The sequence below is a fragment of the Papaver somniferum genome, unplaced genomic scaffold (genome assembly GCF_003573695.1).
Source record: "Papaver somniferum cultivar HN1 unplaced genomic scaffold, ASM357369v1 unplaced-scaffold_132, whole genome shotgun sequence".
In the NCBI taxonomy this organism is placed as follows: Eukaryota; Viridiplantae; Streptophyta; class Magnoliopsida; order Ranunculales; family Papaveraceae; genus Papaver; species Papaver somniferum.
Window position 1 is genome coordinate 19,837,522 of NW_020622381.1, and position 21,675 is coordinate 19,859,196.

Sequence of the window (21,675 nt, forward strand, 5' to 3'; positions counted from 1 at the left end):
AGCTGTACAAACAGTTTTCCTTTGTAGATCATAAGCGGAAGAATTTGAAGAAAGATATGTATCCTTGGAAGGATCCCATATTTTACAATTAAATACATACGACGCAAGCAACTGTTTCTCCCTAGAATCAAAATTCAAAGCAAGGAAAATATGTGATGAAGATTAAAAAGCAAAGTATTATTTTGAGAAAGAATGCGCCTAAGGTGTACTAACTTGTGGATGTCTAACGTGGATTGCAAACCATAACTCAGATTATTATTTTTTAAATTCTTTTTGTCCGTTAATCATTCGATTATGTAAATAAATCAATATTGAGATCATATCAATATATTGAAAAGATATGATGGCAGTTTTTTCAAATAATTCAAGGATATGAAGTGCTAAGAATTAAGATATAAAAATCGAATCTCACTGGGAAAAAAACATCTGATTAAGATGTGGTCGGGCCACATACATTTTGTGTGTGACCCCTCTTAATTTTTTGACATGTACTCAAATTAAAAACCTGCCCCCTCTAAATCCTCGTAATTGCTTTACTTTTTCGAGAAAAAGTAGGAAGTTAAAACTGTTTTGGAGAAAGAAAATACACTTTATAAAGCGTGTCATCATATAAATATGCGTCACATACTTCAAGTATGTGGCTCGACCACATCGTAGCCGCACCGGGGGAAAAAAATCCAAAGACTCTTTTGAACTTCAATTGGTTCAAAAATCCATCTTTAGTAAACAAATTTCTTTGTGATACTCTTGCTGATTTCTTTATCTCCGATACCATCTCCTATTCCGGTTGATCCTAACCAAAAACTTCCAAGTTTTTTTTTTTTAAAAAAAAGGAAAAATCGGAAAAAAAAATCAGAGATATGAGGACGAAACGTTTAGGTTTATTTACGTGAGTGATATATTCTTTATCGTAGAGGATGCAAAGGAGATCGATGATACGAGATAAATTAAAAAAACAAAAACGAGATGATTCTGACAACAATCATCTTCACCAGCAGTTGATGGAGAGTTGACAGAGATCGAAATCGATGATAGAAGATAAATTGGGAAAAAATGGAATTAGATGTGACGTCATCTTCAAACGCAGTAAATGGGGAGCTCTTTCAGTGTAGAAAACGAAGAAACTGAAAAAGAAAATCATTTAGTTGTGGGGTATTTTTGACATAAAAGAAAAACATCTTAAACTGAACCGTTCGACGTTCGTGAAAGGAGTAACTTGTTTTAAATTACGTAAATTTGGATCTCCGGGTGCTTGATAGAGCTAGACTGGAGAGTCTAAAGCCTAGCAAAAAAAATGGGACTAAACGTTAATCCCTGCAATCAGTGATCTTAAATGTATTTTGAATTTCATAGGGTGCAGTGGTGCACGCATTTAGACTCATTTTAAAATTACATTTTAGTCCTTAGGATCCCCCATATCACTCTCGCATGGGGTCCCACCAACAAATACATCAAATTCCTTAAACCCCTGCTGCATTTTTTCTTGAAAAATCTAGCAATCGGGCTTCCAGGCATGTCTCTTTGACACTGTGCAAAACTTTTTTCTTTTTCTTTATGGAATGTGCAAATCATATTCTCGTCCACGTATTTGAATCTTAGTAATCTAATTGATTGCTTAATCATCTGGATGTAAAACGCATAAAACCCTAAATTCAAATCTAGAGAAATGGAACACTTTAGATGTTTATTCCCTTTATTAGTCTTTTCTATAACATGTAATATTGGGAGGAGCAGGACTAAATTTTATGTTTTTGGTGCTAGAACCTGTGAGGTGATTAAAGAGTAGTTTTGATTGATCTCTTATCCAAGAGCTGAGATGGGTTGGAAAGCAGCGCAGAAGCTTGTACAAAACTGGAAGGGTCTCAGAGGCGACAATGTAACAACACACTGATTATCCTAGGTTCATTGTCCTCTTCAATTACTTGTTTCTCCTTTGCTCTTCTCATCTTTTAACACCTCTACACAGGTGATGATTATTAGGGGCAAAGATAAGGGTGAGACTGGAGTCGTCAAGCGTGTTGTCCGCACTCAGAATCGTGTTATTGTGGAAGGGAAGAATCTGGTGAAAATATTTCTTCTTAATTTCTGAGGTGCTCGTCAGTTCAGATTTTCTGTTAGTTTTGAAGTATGTGATGTCATGATGATATAGGTTTAGCTTGACAGTGGAGTTCTTGCACAAAAAAAAAAAATGACGGTGGAGCTGGTGGCCTTGTAGGGGAAAATGTATGTCACATTGGAAAGAAATTCTTTGTTGTGTTACTGAATGAGAGTACAGTATCTTAGTACATTTTTACCATCACATCAACACTTGAATCTTGTTGTTTTGACACATTTAGATACCCAATTTAGAGTGGTCCAGATTTGCGTGGAACTTATCGTGTCACATAAACTACACTGCTATTTAATTCTTTGTGTATGCAGCTGTCAGGTTTGTTGTTTTATATGAAGGTGAACACAGATTTTTTTTATTGGATCTAATCCCTCATAATAGGTGCTAATTGTATCCATTTACAACTTATTTGGTTGTGTCTCGCTTTCTTCCTTCACTGGGTTCACCGATTCTTATTATGCACACATGGTTCGTGCCTCAATATTTGTGTTATACGAATGTCCATGCAATTCCTGATTATGCAAATTCAACTCACCTATTTGTTTTCCTCAGCAATGTAGGCTGTTTTATGGTCTTCTTCCACACTACTATGGAGAAAATGAGTACTCAGTACTATTTATCTTTTGTCTACTACAGGTAAAGAAACATATCAAGCAAGGTCAAGGTCATGAAGGTGGAATTTTTACTGTTGAAGCTCCTCTTCATGTTTCGAATGTCCAAGTTGTCGATCCTGTTACAGGGTAAGATGCCGATACTGCAGAGCATTTACCTGCATCTTACCGATTATTATGAGCACTGAATTTATGTTTTAGTTTCAGCTTTAGTTTTCCTCTGTGCCTTTTCAATTTCGGATAAAATTCTGATTGGTTTATGTTACTGGTGCAGGAAGCCTTGTAAGGTTGGAGTCAAATACTTAGAAGATGGTACAAAAGTAAGAGTGTCTCGAGGTATAGGAGCTTCTGGCTCCATTATTCCTCGTCCGGAGATCCTAAAGATAAGGACCACCCCTAGACCCACAATTGGTACTTACCGTTGTCACTTTCATCTTTAGAAATGTATACTTAGGTTTACTCTGCAGCATCTGTTAATATTCTCCTTTTGGATGTAGTTGTGCTTATAAGTTGCTTCACCCAAGAATCCATTAATTACTCAGTTTAGCACGAATCTGGTTTCATTTTACATCTTCACAAAAACTCCAGTAAAATAGGAGAAAAATATTAGTTATATCACCTCTTCACATCATCTTTATCTGGGAGTCGGAAGGTTTTGATGTTAATGGTCTAGATTTCTTTTGCAGCCGGTGCGAAAGATACACCAATGGAACAAGTTCTGGAAAAAACTTATGATGCGAAGACTGGCAGGGGGATGCCTAGCCTTTAGAGTGTTCATTCATTTCTTCATCCCGATGAAGAGCACATAAAGATTTTTGACGGATAAGCCACACTGTGATGATTTTGGAGAACAGAAGATCAATCTCCATTAGCTGTTGAAGTCAATAATTCATAACTGTTGAAGAAGAGGTAAGCCATATCCAAGCTGAATATCTACTGCTGTGTGTTTATAGACTGATTAGGGGCTTGAGTTGATCTTTGAATGACCTTTCCTTTTGTGTTCTCAAATACAAATATTAGCTACAAGGTTTACTGCCAGTTTTATACGTTCGGATTTTACTGTCATCTGTGACTTGCATTTTTTTTTAGCTCTGCTCTGTGAATTTATAGATCTGGACCTTTTTGTGTTTAGTGAGGTGTGCTTTTTTTGTTAATGTTTTTATTTATTATTTTTTTTAAACCTTTCTGTGTTAATGTGGTGTGCTTCCTTTTTCTTTTTTTCTCAACTTTGGCTTCCTTTTTCTTTTCTTCTCAACTTTGGCATGAATATCCTCTACCGCCACTGGCTTGATTATCCTCTACTAAAGTGTGTAAGCTTTTTGAAATGCCACTAGCTGTCATATGGTAAACATCTTAATGTGTAGAAATATCTTTGACAAACCAGTTGGCTTTAATTAAAAACCAAATCTGATGCATGCAACTCAAAATTCTTGGTACATATAGAAGTGTAGAACCTAAAAGATACTCCAGACTTATTTATTTAGATGACGAACAGCCTCTTGTTCATTATCTTACATACACGGCTTCTCAGATTTAGTTCACATACATGGATACATATAGTTACATTCTCTCTCTCTCTTTCACACACATGCATACACTAGTAGTGCTAATTAGAAGGCAGGAAAATCATAGATGGAGTTCAAAGGAACATCATGTTTTTGTTGCTGTTGCTGAGGCCCTGGTAGAAAGAAAGATTCTTTCTGGTTGTTAAAGATTTCTTCCACCTCTTTTGCTTGCATGTTGAACCCTAATTCCTTAGCCTCTCTACTCATCTGGTTCATAACGTTCTCCCTCCCTTCAACAATATTCAAGTGAAAGTAATTTTACAAACAATTCTTTTACTGTAAGTTCGAATTAGAACAACTAGTAAATCTATTTGTCGCTAATAAGTTAATCAAATGGGTTACTTTTAATACTAATTACCTGCAAGGAAGTTTTTCTGATTGTCACGGACATTGACTCCAAATACAACCATCTGTAGGTTTTCGTTTTTGGATGCAACAATGGTGGTAGGATGACCTGCCGGGATTATAAATGCTGTTTTTGGGCGAAGTTGTGCACTGATCCTTTGGTAATGTACGTCTTCTTGCTCTGTTTCTTCCTGTGCTTGCGTCCTCTGTCCTCTTTGTTGGGTTTCAGAGAGATGTGGACAAGCCATTTCAAAGTAACCATGACCCTTGACTATCATCACAAATCTACTTGATTTTGAATTGTAAAATGGTGCCATCATTCCACCCTATAATGTTAACGTATCCACTATATTATTAGTCACAATTATAATGAGCATCAGTTAGAAGTTATGGTTTCGTGAAAAAAGATATTACCTTGGTGATGTTTTTGAAGGTAACGGACATATCGAGATCTTGAAGTTGATTGTAGTCATTTCCATCTATTTGAAATAGCTTTCCATGTTCGTTAGAATGTAAAGGAGACTTCTGCAATAGGTTAAAGGGTCCTCTTGATGATTTTCCTTTCCTCTTCTGGTGACTCTCTGATGCGTGTTTACTGATTGCCTTAATTTGTTCTTCTGATGCTTGGAACATCATTCCTTTCTTTTGTTGTCCAAACAACCTCTTTAATTGATCCCTTGGTGTCTTCAAACAAATTCAAAAACATGTGTATCATTTTCATGTGATGCATTAACTAATAAACCCTACATTTGACATAGAAATTGTGAACAAAACATACATTGAAAGCAGCTTCAAGTACTTCACCACTAAAGCTATTGAAAAATGATTCTGGATTCTGCCCTCCCATTCCAATGTAATCCTGCAAACAGGCAAAAAACATAATGAATGGCTGAAGCAGAAAGCCTATTACCAAATTTTTACCAGATATCAGGAACCATAAAAGATAAGCATGGAAATGAAGATTGAAGGATTACCCTGGGTTTGCTTGGAATGGAGATGGATTGAGCAAATTCAGCAAACTGAAGCTTCTGTTCATTGTCCCTATTTATTACGTTGAGTATGGTCCCTGCTGGAACCCTCAATACGTCTCCACGTTCGAGATTGTATGTCTCTCTACTTTCTTGATTCACCAAACTTATTGTTCCTTTCCCTATAGATATTTAGATTTCAGAGTCAAAATTTAACATCAGATATCCAAGAAGATTCAATCTAGTGCAGTTTAACCCTTAAAAGCTTAAGCTACGTTGCTGTTAACTGAGATCTGAAATTCTAACTTAATGAAGAGTAGGCAAAATAGGATGTAATATGCATGACAAGGGCAAAGTTTATGCGACTCAGATCCAAGAGAAAGATGATTATCACTGACTCAAAGATGATTATGCAACTCTTGAAACAAAAAAAGTATAAATTAAATGAGGTATTAAAGACCTAACTATCAACCATAGGAGTCATGGACAAACGTCACAAACCTTTCACAACATAAAAGATATATTCAGCATCAATGTGGCTAGGGACTAAGAAAGTATGAGGATTAGCTTCAAAGAATGATAAACGATAATTATCAAACGCTCGAAGTAGCTTTGATTTTTCAGAAAACTTTTGTGAAACACTGAAATACCCATCTTGTGTTCTAAACCATTCCTTAAAACTTTCTTCTTCGAAGAAATAAGGATTATTCTGTTGTTGTTGCTCTTCTTCCCAACGTTTGTTATGTTCATGACTTCTTTCTGTTTCTTCTTCTGTTGATTCCCATCCTGTTCCTCCATACTTTTCTTGACAATCTCTAAGGCAACGCTGTTGTTGGTATTTTTGTTTTTGTTCACAACGCTCTCTACATTGCCTTAAATTATGATCATGATGACACAAAGAAAGAGTTGCAGATAGAAGAAATATAGAGATTAATGAGAAGAGAATCAAAGTATAGCTTTTGATTTTCATCATCGCCATGGTTGTTGTTGCTGCTGCTTGAATGAGGGCATTGAGAATTTATACAGCGATAAAGGGCCGAGTTCAAATATACATGTTGAAAGTTTGGTGGGGATGTTTGCATGCAGATTTGACGAGTGTAAGCTGAGCAAATTAAGTGTCAAAACATGCAGTATGCTTTCGTGTAGACACTCTATCAGCATGGAATATGGATATTGATGCGCAGAAAACAACAAAATTGAATTGCTAAGCGCCAAGATGGTGATATTAACGATGAGATGAGGTAAAAAGAAAACGATGGCCAAAATGCTGCAGGATATCACCAACATTTGAACAGATGATCAATCGATGTGGCGGAAAGTAGTTTCACTCGTTTTGTTTTCTTTATTGAACAATTCTGCGCTCTTCTAAGAGAAATCTAGAGTGAGAATTCAATGATGGGAGCACAACCGTTTTATCAGATAATGGGCTGATATTGGCCCCTCCACTCTCTCACTGGGTATTTTTTCGGGAGAAATGCCCGGTAAGAGCATCTCCAATGGTAACTTGGTGTGCATCCTATGTGTACTAGTTTTTTAATGAACGTGAGAATAAAATTTCTCTAATTTAAGGATGTGAAAAAAAATCCATCTCCAACCATAAATCAAATATATTAGTTGAAAACATTTTAAACCATTGATTTGAAACCTAAATATTTAACTCCTTAACCTATGATTTTGATGACTAGGATGTTCACATCCTCTAAGGAAACCTCTAAAACCAGAGGATGGATTAGAGGATGTGAGAATAACTACCTGGCACATCATCCTCACATTTATCTTTAAAGTTTCCATTGGAGAAGATTTTTTTTGTTAAAACTCTGAAAATCATATGTGGCCTAAAATATAAGAATTCTTCGTTGTCTCATTGAGGAGTTGAGAGTAGTCGTAAATTCAAGTGAGAACTACTACCACACCCATTTCTCAGTTTTTTTTACATTGTCAAACCCACCGATAAAAACTTCATTCTCGCACCCATTCCTCCGTGAAAAATTATTAGGAGACCCCTTTTTAAGAAATTAAGTTTTGTGGATTTTCTTTCTAATGTCGGAGATACGCAGTCCTTAGAGAGAGAGATGAGATATTTGGAAAGTGACTCTTCAATTAAATTTTCTCTCTGCAACAGAGAGATCGAGATCTTTCATCATTTTCTTTTTCTTGTTTCATCGTTTCACTAAAATTTCTCTCAATTCGTTCAATTAGAATATCTCCCAACTCGTTTTCGATTGATTTTTCTTGATCGTCAATTCCGAGAGGAAGAGAGAACTTGAAGAATTTCAAGGAATTTTGAAGGTAGGGTTTTCTGGGTTATTCTAGGTTAATGGAGTTGGAGTGTGATTTCGTAATACAGAGATCAGAACGTGTTGAATCTCTAAAGAGAAAGGAGGATTTTGTAATGGAAATTGGATACTAGATATGGGGATTTCAGGTAATTTTAGTTCGAAACATATTTCATGGATTATTCAATCTTTGATTCAGGGTAGTTTATGCTGATCTTAATATAATAAAATCACTTCGAAGCATATGCATTTCAGTTGGTAGACAAACTTCTTTCTGAACATTGTTTACTATTCTAAATTTTCATTTCAGATTACTTCCACTTATAAATGTTGTTAATTATTATACAATTTAAGAATACATACATATCTTGGTTGCTTGATATAACCTCAGGTCAAATTAAACTACACCAAGTGAAGAATTGCATTGGTGATCAGTCTTGAACGTTCTTTACTTAAACTGCGAGTGAAATTGCTTGCTTCATTTTTTGCGTCATTTCTGATGAGCTTCTGTAAAAGAGGATATGGTCTATGAGCTCCTCTCTAAACACACATGGTTTAGTAAAATGATAGAAAACCTTAATCTTCCTTGTCAGTGTTTTAGTGTCTATAGACATGCTAAATTTTGTTGCTACTTATTCTTTCAATTTATTTCATTAATCAATCTGTGCACCAATAATTTTAAGATTCATAGCAGCTTTTGTTTTTTGTGGCCAATGAACACATTTCAGTTCATTCCCAGATTGATGCGGACCTGTCTTCACTTGTTTAACTGAGCTTTACGCCTTTACAACTGTAGTATTGGTTAAGCAAACTACTTATTGTAACTTCTAGTCCCTCCGTCCATACGCCGGTGGTTATCATGCTTACTCTGAGGTGAGTAGTTATTAAGGCGATGAATTGGTTAGGCGTCTCCATCATTGAGACTGGTCCGAAGATACTTGTCTCATAGTTCTGCGACGTGCATGCTATGTTCAACTTTTGCTCACCTCTGGTCCAGGCTTCATGTTTTGTTCTATTAATTTATGCTTTGAGAATAAGTACTAATACCAAGTATTTGGTTGTTATGAGCTCTCCATCTGGACGCCAAGATACATCTTCATTATTGTGGTGATGGGTTCATCTGCCATTGGGCCATGCTTGCGTCAATGACTGGTTTTGTCTCACGATGAGCTTCGTGTTGTGGTGACTTCATAGTGAATAAATTGCGTCATGGTGTTCATTTCCGTTTTTAAGAGGAGTTTGCTCTTCTTGGATGACGGGGTTTAAGATTTGTGTGAATCGAATTGGTTTTAGGCTTTGAGATTGGTTGTTGGTCGAGATTTGTTGAAAGCATCTCTATCTTGGAACTGGAATGGCCACACACTGACAGTAGGCTTATAAGCTGCAATACGGTCATCCATTGGGAGGAAGTGTATTAAACATTATGAATCTTAGAATTCATGTGTCAGTCCATATTTGAATCTGTTTCATATAAAGCTAATGTAAATCCTATTGACCTTGTCTATTAACCTTTGGGAAAGAATAATTTTATGTTGCATAACATGTTATGCAGTTGTGAAAATGGAGGCATAACCTATTATGCATCTACAAAATTTGTTGTATTACTTGTTATGCAGTCCAGAAAACGGTTGCATAACACGTTATGCAGCTATTTTTTTGTTAGTATTGAAACCAACAAAAATAAGGTTGCATAACTTGTCACGCGCCTACAATAATGTCTACATAACATGTTATGCAGTCGTGAAAATGGATGCATAACCTGTTATACATCCGAAAATATGGCTGCATAATGCATTCTGCATTGAGAAAATTGTTGCACAATCTTTTATGCATCGAGAAAACAGATGCATAACCTGATATGCAACCGTAAATATGGATGCATAATGCATTTATGCATCAATTTTTTATTTACGCACTAAAATCAACCAAAACAATGGCTACATAACTTGTTATAGATGCATAACTTTGTTATGCAGATGCATAATTTATTATGCAGTCGAGAAAATGGTTGCATAATTCGTTATGCGTCTGCAGAATGTGTTATGCATCTCTTTTGGTAGCTGCATAATGGTTATGTATCAAATTTTCGAAAATTTTGCCTAAAATGATGATCACCTCCGATTTTTTCGTGAAAAACAAAAATTTGATATTGTTGTTTGTACTCGTTGCGTAGCTCTCTTTAAAATATTTCCAACGATATAAAATTTGTAAAATTTCAACGCGCGGTTTTTTAGATATGTTATGTCCAAGTTGCGTTGTCAATTATACCTCTGAAAAATAATATGCATAAAGAGTTATCCTTGAAAAAATAGTATGCGTAACGAGTTATGTATTGATTCTGAGTAATTTTTGATAATTTTGGGTGTCACCGTACCTAAAATTAATTGTGGACCTGACAATAATTTTTTTTTTTTTTTTAGCATGCGCCTAAGTTTCTCTCAATTCAACCCTCACCTTATATAGTATTGAATGTAATGTTTGTATCAAAAGGAATGAATCTGTTACAGAAGTAGAGAATGATACATTTATTTATTAAACGTAGAAATAAAGAAACAAACAGAAAGGAGGATTACTTGACATTCTGTGTCAATGATACACTTATACCTGGACCCATAGAGACAAGCACAATTGTCATCCTTATCTCTTAGCTACAGCTTATTTAAAGCTAAGGGAAAATTTCTCAAGAAAACCTCACTATGGTGTTATGTCATGTCTTAACTACACTACACGGGAACCGAGTTTCCGTGTAAATAGTACAAAACGCTCAGTTTCCATTTTTTTCCTCTCTAAATTTTTTTACCATGGAATATTTGGATAGGTTAAAAGATAATTAAGAGAAAAAAAAGAGATATAATAGGTAAAAAAAAAAGAGTTTTAGTAAATCAAAATAGTGAAAAAGAGAATTTTTAGGGTAAAACTGTGAAAACCAGAAACAAATATTCAATGTCCGTTGAAAATCATACCGAAACTCAGTAGATTTTTACACGGAAACTGAGTATCCATGTGATTTTCCTTCTCTACAAGCGGGATCAGATGTGATCCACTTTTAAGGATATCCCCACACTTAAGCTACACGGGAGACCATATAGTGGATGAATTTCCCTACAAACAGGGGATAACTAAGGGAAATGGCTTACCATTGTGCTTGGCCTAAGGAAAAACTAATCACATAGACAGAGTGTATAAAAGGTGTAAGCGAAATTGTATAATGCTATTACCATCAAACACAAGTTTCTTGCAAGAGAAGTAACATTCGACTTGTTTTTAAGAAAAGCAAATATGGAACCAAGAAGTCCTTTTAAATAGCAGTTGCCTGATCAACAGTTGACAAATATGTAACATGCGATTATATGTTTCATGCTAATTCCTTGAAAAATTAGTAATCAACAACCAAAGGCTTCATTTTGTTGAGAAAAACATGATTTGAAGAGAGTGAGATAGCAATGATGCTATCACATGAGATAATAGGTGGAGTATAGCTAGAAAAAGATGAACATCCTTGAGTAATTGACAGACCCAAACAAGCCCAGCAACAGTGTTAGCCATATTCTTGTTCTCTGCCTCAATGGAGCTCCTAGCAACTCCATTTTGTCTCTACACCATCAAATAGGGTTAATATAAAAGAAAAGGTGCAAAGACCTTTTAGTGTCGATAGAGCCTGCATGCCCAATCAACATCTCTAAACTCATGAATTACCAACAAAATTTTGAAGAATATCAAACATGATGAGGAGTACCTATAGTGTATCTAAGAATTCTTAGCATCTGTAAAGTGTATATCTATGAGAGTACAAATATCCAATTTCAGGCTTTGTCTACGTCAAGTATTGACTAAGCTCCGACTAATGAGCTATATGATCACAAAGATCAGAATAACTAGTACCATCATGCTTTGACAGTTGAGATGAATGAGAAACATGAACATTACATGGCTTAGAGAAAGGTATATGGAATGAGAACGCTCATTCAAAGTCAAGGAGTTTGATAAATTAAAAAAAGAAAAAAGAAAAAACGAAATTAGGTGCTACTATGGAATGAGAACACTCATCATTCAGCCAAAGTCTTTCATACACTTTTTCATATGAAGGAACGTGTCACAGTGGAGACTAAGATGCTGAACATATGCCGTTCAAGTGACACGGCCAAAAATATGACACCCAAGACCAAAAATCACAACCAAGAGGCTGATCATTAACCACTTGTGAACTTTCTCATTCCAAACGGAACATGATCAACTTATTGGGTGAATTTTTGGTTGCAACGACTGAACATCAGCATGTCAGTGTGTTATTATTGCTCTTCCACGGTGCAAAAAACACTATTTTACTTTCAAACCGAGTGAGAGATTAAGTGAAAGAGTGTTTTTGGATCGTGAAAGAGCAATTGTGACACACTGAGAGGCCGATGTTCAATCGATTGAACCAAAAATTTACCCAAGAGGATGATTATGTGCTGCCTGAGAAGAATATTCACCAAGAGGATGATTATGTGCTGCCTGAGAAGAAAATTCATGTGTCCCTTGAGATGAAAAAAATCACACATATACGACTGTCTGAAAGAACCAATCTAATTGTAGTTGGTTTAGCCACCATGCAAGAATACATTGTTGACACATCTACCTGCCTGACATTCCTACCAAAATTCACTGCTAATGAAAGAACCAGTCTAATTGTAATTGGTTTGTCCACATTGCTAAAAGTTTCAAAATAGCCAATACCCTATTGCTGATGAAAACCCTTAGAAACCAGTATGGACTTGTATCTATTAATGGTTACATCAACATTCTACTTTACTTTAAATACCAACACAATTATATAAACAAAAGGGAGGCATTAAAGAACAAGTTCCTGCATTTCGCAAAGTATTATACTCTAGAACCTTAGAATATCTCCATTATGATGTTTATGCAGCTTGGAGAAGCAAGTTGGCGTAGGAGGTGGAATGGTAGATAAGACATGTTTAGTAGAATAAATTTTAGGTTTAAAAATACCTTATTTTCTCTTGGCGATCATGCTATGTGAAGTAGAAACATGAATATTAGGAATAGTAGGAGCAGTTAAACAAGAGGAATTTTTTTTAGATGTATCAGAAACTTCAGAAGAAGGAATTGGCAAAGTGTTAGAATATATTGGTGCAATGGAGAGTATTTCAGATGCAGTGGAATATATAAACACGATTTACTTGTCAGAAAAACTTGTGCATTTGAAATACTGTCAGATATTAGTAACAAATGAAGATATAATTGGCTTGTCAGCAGATACCTGTGCAGTAAAAGTATCATCAAAAGTGGTGAATGTAAGAACTTTTAATGGATAGTGTGCTTCATTAAACACAACATGTCTAGAGACATACAACATACCATTCTTTGAATCCAAGCACTTGTAACCTTCATGGAAAAAGCTACATATACAAGTGAATACTCCTTGGATGTGATTTGTGAAGTATATGGTATTAACCATGTGAAACAAGACCCAAAAGGAAAGTTGTAATTAGGGACCTTAACTTTTCATATGGGAAAATGAATCCTAGACTTCTAAGAGGAAGTCTATTAATCACATAATTTATTGATTGAAAAGAGTCCACCCAGAAATTTTTTGATAATTCAGACTGAATGAGAAATGTTCTAACACTAAGCTCCTGTGTTTGGACTCAACTAACCCATTTTTTTCAGGGTGTGTGGGCATGAAATTTCATGGTAAATGTTGTGAGCTGATGAAAAATATCAAGTTCATTATTTAAGGTTTTTTTCTACCACCTTTAGTTCTGATTGTAATAATATAACAATGCAATTAACTTTCAGCGAAAGTTTTGAAATGAAAGAAGATAACTCTAAATTCAATTTTTTTGTGCAACATATAAATCCAACAAAATTTTGAAAAATCATCCACTATAATCACATGGCATTTGAATCCACTAGTAAATATTATGGGACTAGGACCCCATGAGTCCACGTGAAGCAATTCCAGTGAAGAATTTGCTCTTTGATATGACAAAGTAAAAAACATTATATGAAATATATGTACCCAACTAACATTTATTGCAAGATAAAGGAGATATAACAAACATATGACAAAGTTAGTAAATGACACTCTTTTTGAGACCCAAAATGAGGGATGATCTAATTTTCTATACCGTGTAGAGGCTGATGTTGTACTACTTGACAAAGCATTATTCTGCAAAAGATATAAAAACTAAAGAGGATTTAATCTATCATTATGTAGCTCTTGAAAAATGATATTTCCAGATGAAAGATTTCTAACACAAAAACCAATTGAATCAAAACTGATGCACATTTATTGTAATTACAATCAAAACCAGTATGGGTGATTGCCATACCTTTACCATTAGCTAATTGAATCACCTTAGAAACATCATAAGGAGAAGCAATTTGCAACTCAGATTCATCAGAAGTAATACGATTGTTTGCACCAGTTTTAACATACCAGGGATTTTCCCCATAATATTTGCAGTAACAAGAATCGCACTTACTATGAGGAATAATAACATTTTCATAGGCTAAGTAAGTGTTTCCAACCTTATTGCATATCTGACATATATATTATATAAAAAAAAAGTAGGAAAAGATGTAGGTTGCTGCTTAGAACCAAGAGTTGGTGAAAACTTTGGGACAATATAAATCTAAAACTGATAGTATCCTCTAGAAATAGGTTGATAAGATCCTATAAATTGTTGAGTGAAAGAATACTGTAAATATGCACGACCCTATAACTCTAGATTGTGCATAAGTTTATCTAGTATTGCCAAAAGCCTTACTAATAGCTTCAGATAAGAGATCTTTCTGCTTAGAATTAACAACTATTTTTACACTGAGTAAAAGATTGTGCAATTTTTTTCTTTTGTTAGAAGAAAAAAAGGTTTACAAATTCTAATTAAGGTAAACAAATAACTGTAATCAGAACCAAGACCCTTGGGAATACTAACAACTAACTTATTATCAACTATTTTAAATCCAACACCAATAGTTCATCAGATTTTCTCGATTTCAATCCAATAGATAAAAATAGTACCTGATCAAGTTTTGGTGATTGAAGTTTGAGAAGAAGCTGAATCGAGTAAGTTGAAGAACTTTTTGCAAATCTTGATTCAATACTCTTCAACAACTCTTGAAAAGATTCAACACCAACAACATAAGCAACGATAGTATTAGAAATAAACGATTGTGGCCAAAGAGTCAAAGTTATATCATCAACATTCTGAGCAGTATAACCAGGATTAACAACAATATTATTTTAATTCCTCTAGTAAGATAATTATGGGACATGGAAGGAAACCATCATGAAAATCAAGAACTTTGAATTTTTTGTTTTAGAAGTGGAAGAATTAAATGTTTCCAGGTAAGATAATTATCACCGCTTAATTGGTGGCCTCAATAAATAATCAGGGGCCTCACCAAATTTATACCCACTCCATTTATTTTAGGGGATTCTAAAATGTAATGAAAATACTATTTTGCCCTTAACTAATAATAACTATTCACCCTAAACCTTAAGTCTCCATTTCATTTCCATCTTTTAACAAGAAAACTGGAGTCCTTTCTCCTCTCCTCTCCCTCTCCCTCAACTATCTTCTCTTAAATTAACGACACAAAGAAAAGAAAAAAATCAGTTGCAGTTAAAGGGTCGTCAACCCTAAAATTCTAAAACCTAACGATTTTTCATATGCATATAGAGACTATGAAAACTCGTTAGGATATGTGAGGAGGGAGATAACGACCCTAATTCTAATATTATTTTTCTTCTCTAGATTAGAGTCGTTACAGTAATATAGAAACATATGACGACCCCTTTCCAAAAACTAACGATTCTTAAAAATTATTCATCCTTTACGAACTACCCCAAAAGCAATACAAGGCATCTTCTCAGATTGTTTTTAGTAACCCTTTTTGTTGATTTTGTGAGAAGAGTAGAATTTCTAGAGAGTGTTTAAAGATAGATTGAGTTGGTGCTTGAAAAGCTGTGATAACTGATAAGCACTTAAGCAGTGTTGATATACACACGAATGAGTGAATAGAATACTAATAAAATGTGGACAGGAGATGGTTCTAGTAAAGGATTATTATCAAATATTGTTGGTGTTATCAAATTCATCTAAAGCTAATGCTTTCCTCCACCGGCACTATAAACAGAGAAAGTTTATCATAGAGTCGTCAAATTAAGTTTTAGAGAGTCGTCATATTTGAGGGTCGTTACTAGTTAACATGGAGTCGTCATTTGGAATTTGAGAGTCGTTTACGTGTAAAATTTTTGGATGATGACCCTTGTTAGAGTCGTCAGGATTTATCATAGTACCATGACGATTTTTCATAACCTCAAAAAGTTACAGGTTTGAGTCGTTAATTAATTGACGATTTTCCGGAGTCGTTGGGGTATACATCCCTCGACCCTGACGACTCTTTCTCTGAGTTCTGGCATAGTATCTATGGATCAACCACTTAGAGCACTTAATCTAACTACACTAATTATTAACACTAATCATTTAGGGGCAGTTTAGCCATTAATTTTTTTTTTGGATAAGAGGTACCCCAATTAGGTTTTGATGACCTTTTTTGTCCTGTAGTATGAGGCCCTTAATTATTTTTCGGGCCCCCAATTAAGCGGTGATAATTATCTTCCCTTAGCTTGATATGAATGATATGAGAAATTCATGATTCATAAAGATTCTTAATGAAATTGAAGAAAGAAATAGAGGATCTATTTAAAAAATTTGATCAAACAAAAGTGTAGGATCAGAATCTCGCAATGATAATGTTTCAGCGAAATTATCAATGACACAGCATAACAACGTCGCAGAACAGTTTCAGAAATGATAGAATAAATGACGTCATCTAAGATCACGAGAAGGATGTGATAATCCTGCGAAGATTAGAGAGTTTGCGAAATTAACAATTGTAAGGTTGCGAGAATATCACAAATCATATCCGAAAATAAAGGACAGATTAGCTGTCATCCACTATGTATTTTCTTATAAATAGTCGTTCGAGTTGTAAAGAGAGGGAGAGAGATCTTTTTAAGTAAGAAACAAGTAAATAGGAGAGAGAAAGTCCAGAGCAGAGATCATTCTTAATTTCTTTATCTTTCTTGTAAGAACATCCACAGATTTATCAATAAAATTAAGAGTGTAAACCTAAAAATGAGTTGATCAACAATGAAATCATATGAGGGGTGTAGTGTAGGATTTCCTGCAACTACATAATGGCGCTAGAAGCAGGGATAATGATTATATTAATTAAATGTATTGCAAAGAAGAATTGTTTTAATTTATGCAGGTCAAAATGAAAGAAACACAAATATACAGAAAGAAGAAATAAATGTACAAGTATTACAAAGAATCAAAGAAAGAAGTAAAGAATATTTCTTGGTTAATCCTTCATTATCTTCATCAGATTTGTTTCCTTCTTCATCTGCATCAGAATCTTCATCACCATCAGAGCTTCCATCACTATCAGATTCTTCATCGTCAGCTTCGCTATCAGAGATAATCAAACTGGGAGTATTCTGTGGGATTTCTTCTAAAAGACAAGGATAATCAGAATGTGGGATATTATGATCATCACAAACTATTTGGATGGTTTGGTTGCGAAAATGCATAGCGTCATTCTTAAAATTCGCAACAGTGATCTTGATTTGATTCTTTAATCTAGAATACTTGTCGTTGCGATAAGAAAGATTCTTTGCGAGTTCATCCTTTTCAGCTTCAAGTTCTCCAATCTTTTCACGATATTTAGTTTCAGAATCTGCGAACAAAAGACAATCAATTATTAACTTGATGAAAATTCATAAGAAGCAAAAGATTAGTATAGAAGAGTAATTAGCAACCTTCTCTGTCAGAAATCATATCTCTAATCAAGGCTGTATGTTCAGCTTAGAGACTAACATTTACGCCTAAATCTTTTCTAGCATCATCTAAAATTTTTGCAGCCCAAATAAATTCATCCTCACTACTTATGAGAAGACGAGAACGAATTTGATTTTTCCTTTCACAGAGTTCAATATTCTTGCGGTTAGCTTCATCTCGCTCAAGTTGAACTTCAAGGAGAGCCTCTTGAAATTTCGCCAAATCCTTCGCACCTTGATCAGAGATACGATCTTTATCATCTATGAGACCGCTAATTTTGGTTCTTAACTCATTGGTTTTCTCTTTGGAATCAATAAGGAGACGCTTAAATCTGTTGGCTAAGCCTAAACTGGATCTATGATTAATTTCTATGAGGCGAAATTTAGATCTAAGTTCATTTAGAGAAAGAGATGAAATTCTATCATTTGAGAAGTTATTTAAGAAATTGTTAAGACGTTCAAGAAGGGTATCATTGTCCAAGGCATTAGGAAATGAGCGAAGAAGAGTAGCTTCATCAGAAAGACCATAAATGTCTGCAAAAAGGATCATGTAAATAAGATAAAACAACAGGATGAATGAATAAAGAGACAAGAGAAAAGTAACATAACGTAAAGATGATTATTAGCTTGCTGAAGACTAGAAATTTTGTTTTTATATGAGGAAGAATCAATTTCCAATTGTCTATTCTTCTCGCGAAGAACTTTAACTTCAGCTTCCAATTCTTCATTCTTTTTGCGAAATTGAAGATTCTTCTTTTCAAGATTTTCACGTCTTCTCTCTAGATCTGAGGCAACAACAAAAGAAGCTTTTCCAGCCTACGAAAAAATATAAAAAATATTAATATAGAAATAAATTTTGAATTATAACAAGGAAGAAGTAAAAGGATAAAGATATACCAGACTATTGAGAGAATGCAAAAAATCGGGAGTCACTGATCTGGAAACTCCACGAAGAGAGATATCACCATCCAGTAAAGGAACATCGCAAAGAGTAGCAAGAACTTTGCAGGTATCTGCGAATTGGATATCTCCCATTCCGTGTAGAGAATCAGAAAAGAGGCCAGATAACTTAGCCATAGAAGATTCAGGTGGAGAATCTTCACTTGCAACAATATCATCGTTGTCCTTATCACCCTTATCACTTTCATAATTTTCATGAGGAGGAATAGTTGAAGGGGAAGAAGAACAAACTTTCCTTTTCTTTGGAGGAGGACCAGTTGATTTTTCTCTGCGAAGAGCACCTTTACCTTTATCACCAATCTTCGCAGCATCAGCAGATTCTTCTACTTCAGCAATAATCTTCACACACAGATAAGAATAAGAAATAGAAGCATGGAAGTAACAGTACTATTTAAAATCATAAGAAAAAATTTCTTACCTCATCTGTGTATGAGCGAAGAGCTAACAGAATACTAGATTTCCCAGTCCTGTTATAACTATCTTTCAGTTTTTGGATCTGCGAAATGTCGCAAGAGTTAGAGAACAAAATAGAAAAAAATCAATAAAGAAATATAAAATGATTTAAAGGGGAAAAACATACCTCTTTCTCCTTTTCGGGCCAAGAGAAAATCCAAGGTTGATAAGCAGCGAGATTCGCAGAAAGAATATTTGACCCAGCAATGTAGGGTCCCTTTAGCATTAGAGGAAAAACGCACCATTTATCATCTTTAGATTGGCGAGGAGTTGTGTTTTTACCAGAATGCCAGTCAATATCTTGCATGAAAACTTTTGATTCATCAATATTATCTTTCCTTTTTAAACGAATACCCCAGCGAGTATTCTCTTTCTTCATGGAGATAAGTTCATAGTTCTCAAAGAAATTCACCACTGTATACTTCTCAGCAACTATCTCTAGGTTTGCGAACTTAGGATATCTAAGTTCTTTGGAGTATAGAGATCCTTTACCAGCACCACGATTAGCGAACTCTAGCATCAGACGGATGCAGTCCCCACTCAGTTGGAAGATGGCTCGCGAAAATCCCGAATGAGCGAGAATTTCATAAAATAAAGGAAGATCTGGGTTATAAAGAGGAATGGGGAGACCTGCGAGAATCTGACCTAGCGAAATTATGATTGATTGATCATCACAATATTGATCAGAGAAAAGCTTGACAGAAAGAATTTATTTGGCATTCTCACCAGGAATGGTGGAGAGTGTGAAACCTTTATCAACAAGATCTTTTTGGAAATCTTGTAAATTCTTCTCATATCTATGACCACTTGGAGCCATGTTTTAATATAGAGTATGGGAATGTATGTAAAGTAAAAGGATTGAAGGAAGAAGAAGTTACAACAGCAGAACTTGCAGAAGAATAACAAAATTGCAGAGACGAGAGAATAAAAATAGAAGAGAAAGTAGAAAGAAAAATAAAAAGAAGAGTAAGATGAATATATAAAGGAAACTTTTTTTTAATCGAAGAAATAAACACCATTAAGACGAAGAGACGTGAGCGGTTGAAAAGTTGCGGTTACAGAAGACGTGTCAAGAAACAAATGGACGAAAGAATACGTGTGATAAATACAGAATATGAAAAGATGAGCAGCTGCGGCATTTCTCATATCATTCCATACTTTGCAGAGAAGATATGAGAAGAGGCAAGATGTAGGATCAGAATCTCGCAATGATAATGTTTCGGCGAAATTATCAATGGCACAGCATAACAGCGTCGCAGAACAGTTTCAGAAATGATAGAATAAATGACGTCATCTAAGATCACGAGAAAGATGTGATAATCCTGTGAATATTAGAGAGTTTGCGAAATTAACAATTGTAAGGTTGCGAGAATATCGCAAATCATATCCGAAAATAAAGGACAAATTAGCTGTCATCCACTATGTATTTTCTTATAAATAGTCGTTCGAGTTGTAAAGAGAGGGAGAGAGATCTTTCTAAGTAAGAAACAAGTAAATAGGAGAGAGAAATTCTAGAGAAGAGATCATTCTTGATTTCTTTATCTTTCTTGTAAGAACATCCAAAGATTTATCAATAAAATTAAGAGTGTAAACCTAAAAATGAGTTGATCAACAATGAAATCATATGAGGGGTGTAGTGTAAGATTTCCTGCAACTACAAAAAGAAAAAGACGTAATATAAAATAAAACTTGAATAAAATAAGAAATGATCACCATTAATGATGATTCTGTGCAGAAGCTAAACCTGCATGATACCATATTACTAATGAACAACATGTTATATTGAAAGAAACATATATGTTTCTAAAATAGAGAATGACACATTTATTTATTACAAGTCGAAAGAGAGAAATAAATAAAAAGAGAGGTGGACTACCTGATACCTTGTGTCGATGACCATCTTAAACCTGGACCAATGAGAAAATATTAAGACGCAAGGACATAATGCACAAAGAGTGTAAGTGAAACTGTAAGGCTATTACACCCCTCATCCTTCCACAAGAAAGTCCCACCGTGCCTTTCTTTTGGGGCATTAGATTGGACGACAAAATAGGGATGAATGGACTAGAATTTCGAATTTTAGGGGATGAGCCTGCTAATAAGCCTTTCCTTCTAAACAATGAAAATGATAATTCTAAACTATCTTGAAAACGATAAGTTTCGGTAACAGACTGATTTAGTTAACTTACACATATCACTGCAAACTTTAGAAGCAAAGGTGGCAGATTATTAGAAGATATGTAAAGTTATTCATTAACTTTAAATGAATGGTTACAATATAAGGACAAATTTATGAGCCCAACTTATGAATAATAATCGACCAATGTAAAGAACACCGATAAATAATGTAGATAAAACACATGACACATAGATAGTATATCTCTATCATCGTCCCGCCAGATGATGGGGGTAGAGCTGTACCTTCAGCTTGTCACGAAAAAAATCCAAAAAAAGAAGCCACAAAGAGAGCCTGGATCTATTCTTTAGCACTGTAGTAACAAAAATATCCCGAGACTTACATATACCATCATTGA

The 21,675-nt window shown here is 34.8% G+C and overlaps 2 protein-coding genes and 1 long non-coding RNA gene across 3 annotated transcripts; 2 read left to right on the forward strand and 1 right to left on the reverse strand.

Moving 5' to 3' along the window:
- The first annotated feature begins 1,765 nt into the window (after window positions 1-1,765).
- Window positions 1,766-4,838, forward strand: LOC113333375 (50S ribosomal protein L24-like). The gene is made up of 6 exons (XM_026579886.1): window positions 1,766-1,876; window positions 1,967-2,062; window positions 2,747-2,850; window positions 2,996-3,132; window positions 3,408-3,630; window positions 4,703-4,838. Exons 1-5 carry the CDS (start codon window positions 1,817-1,819, stop codon window positions 3,488-3,490), a joined length of 480 nt encoding a protein of 159 aa, XP_026435671.1. The 5' UTR covers window positions 1,766-1,816; the 3' UTR covers window positions 3,491-3,630; window positions 4,703-4,838.
- Window positions 4,175-6,578, reverse strand: LOC113332885 (vicilin-like antimicrobial peptides 2-2). The gene is made up of 6 exons (XM_026579386.1): window positions 6,101-6,578; window positions 5,606-5,781; window positions 5,410-5,490; window positions 5,046-5,315; window positions 4,645-4,957; window positions 4,175-4,516 (listed from the first exon to the last, which is right to left on the reverse strand). The coding sequence occupies exons 1-6, from the start codon at window positions 6,576-6,578 to the stop codon at window positions 4,332-4,334; spliced, it is 1,503 nt and encodes a 500-aa protein (XP_026435171.1). The 3' UTR covers window positions 4,175-4,331.
- Window positions 6,579-7,338: 760 nt separating this feature from the next.
- Window positions 7,339-9,412, forward strand: LOC113332742. Its single transcript, XR_003351704.1, has 2 exons — window positions 7,339-8,024; window positions 8,604-9,412. It is a non-coding gene; the product is annotated as an uncharacterized LOC113332742 (long non-coding RNA).
- The last annotated feature ends 12,263 nt before the right edge of the window (window positions 9,413-21,675 follow it).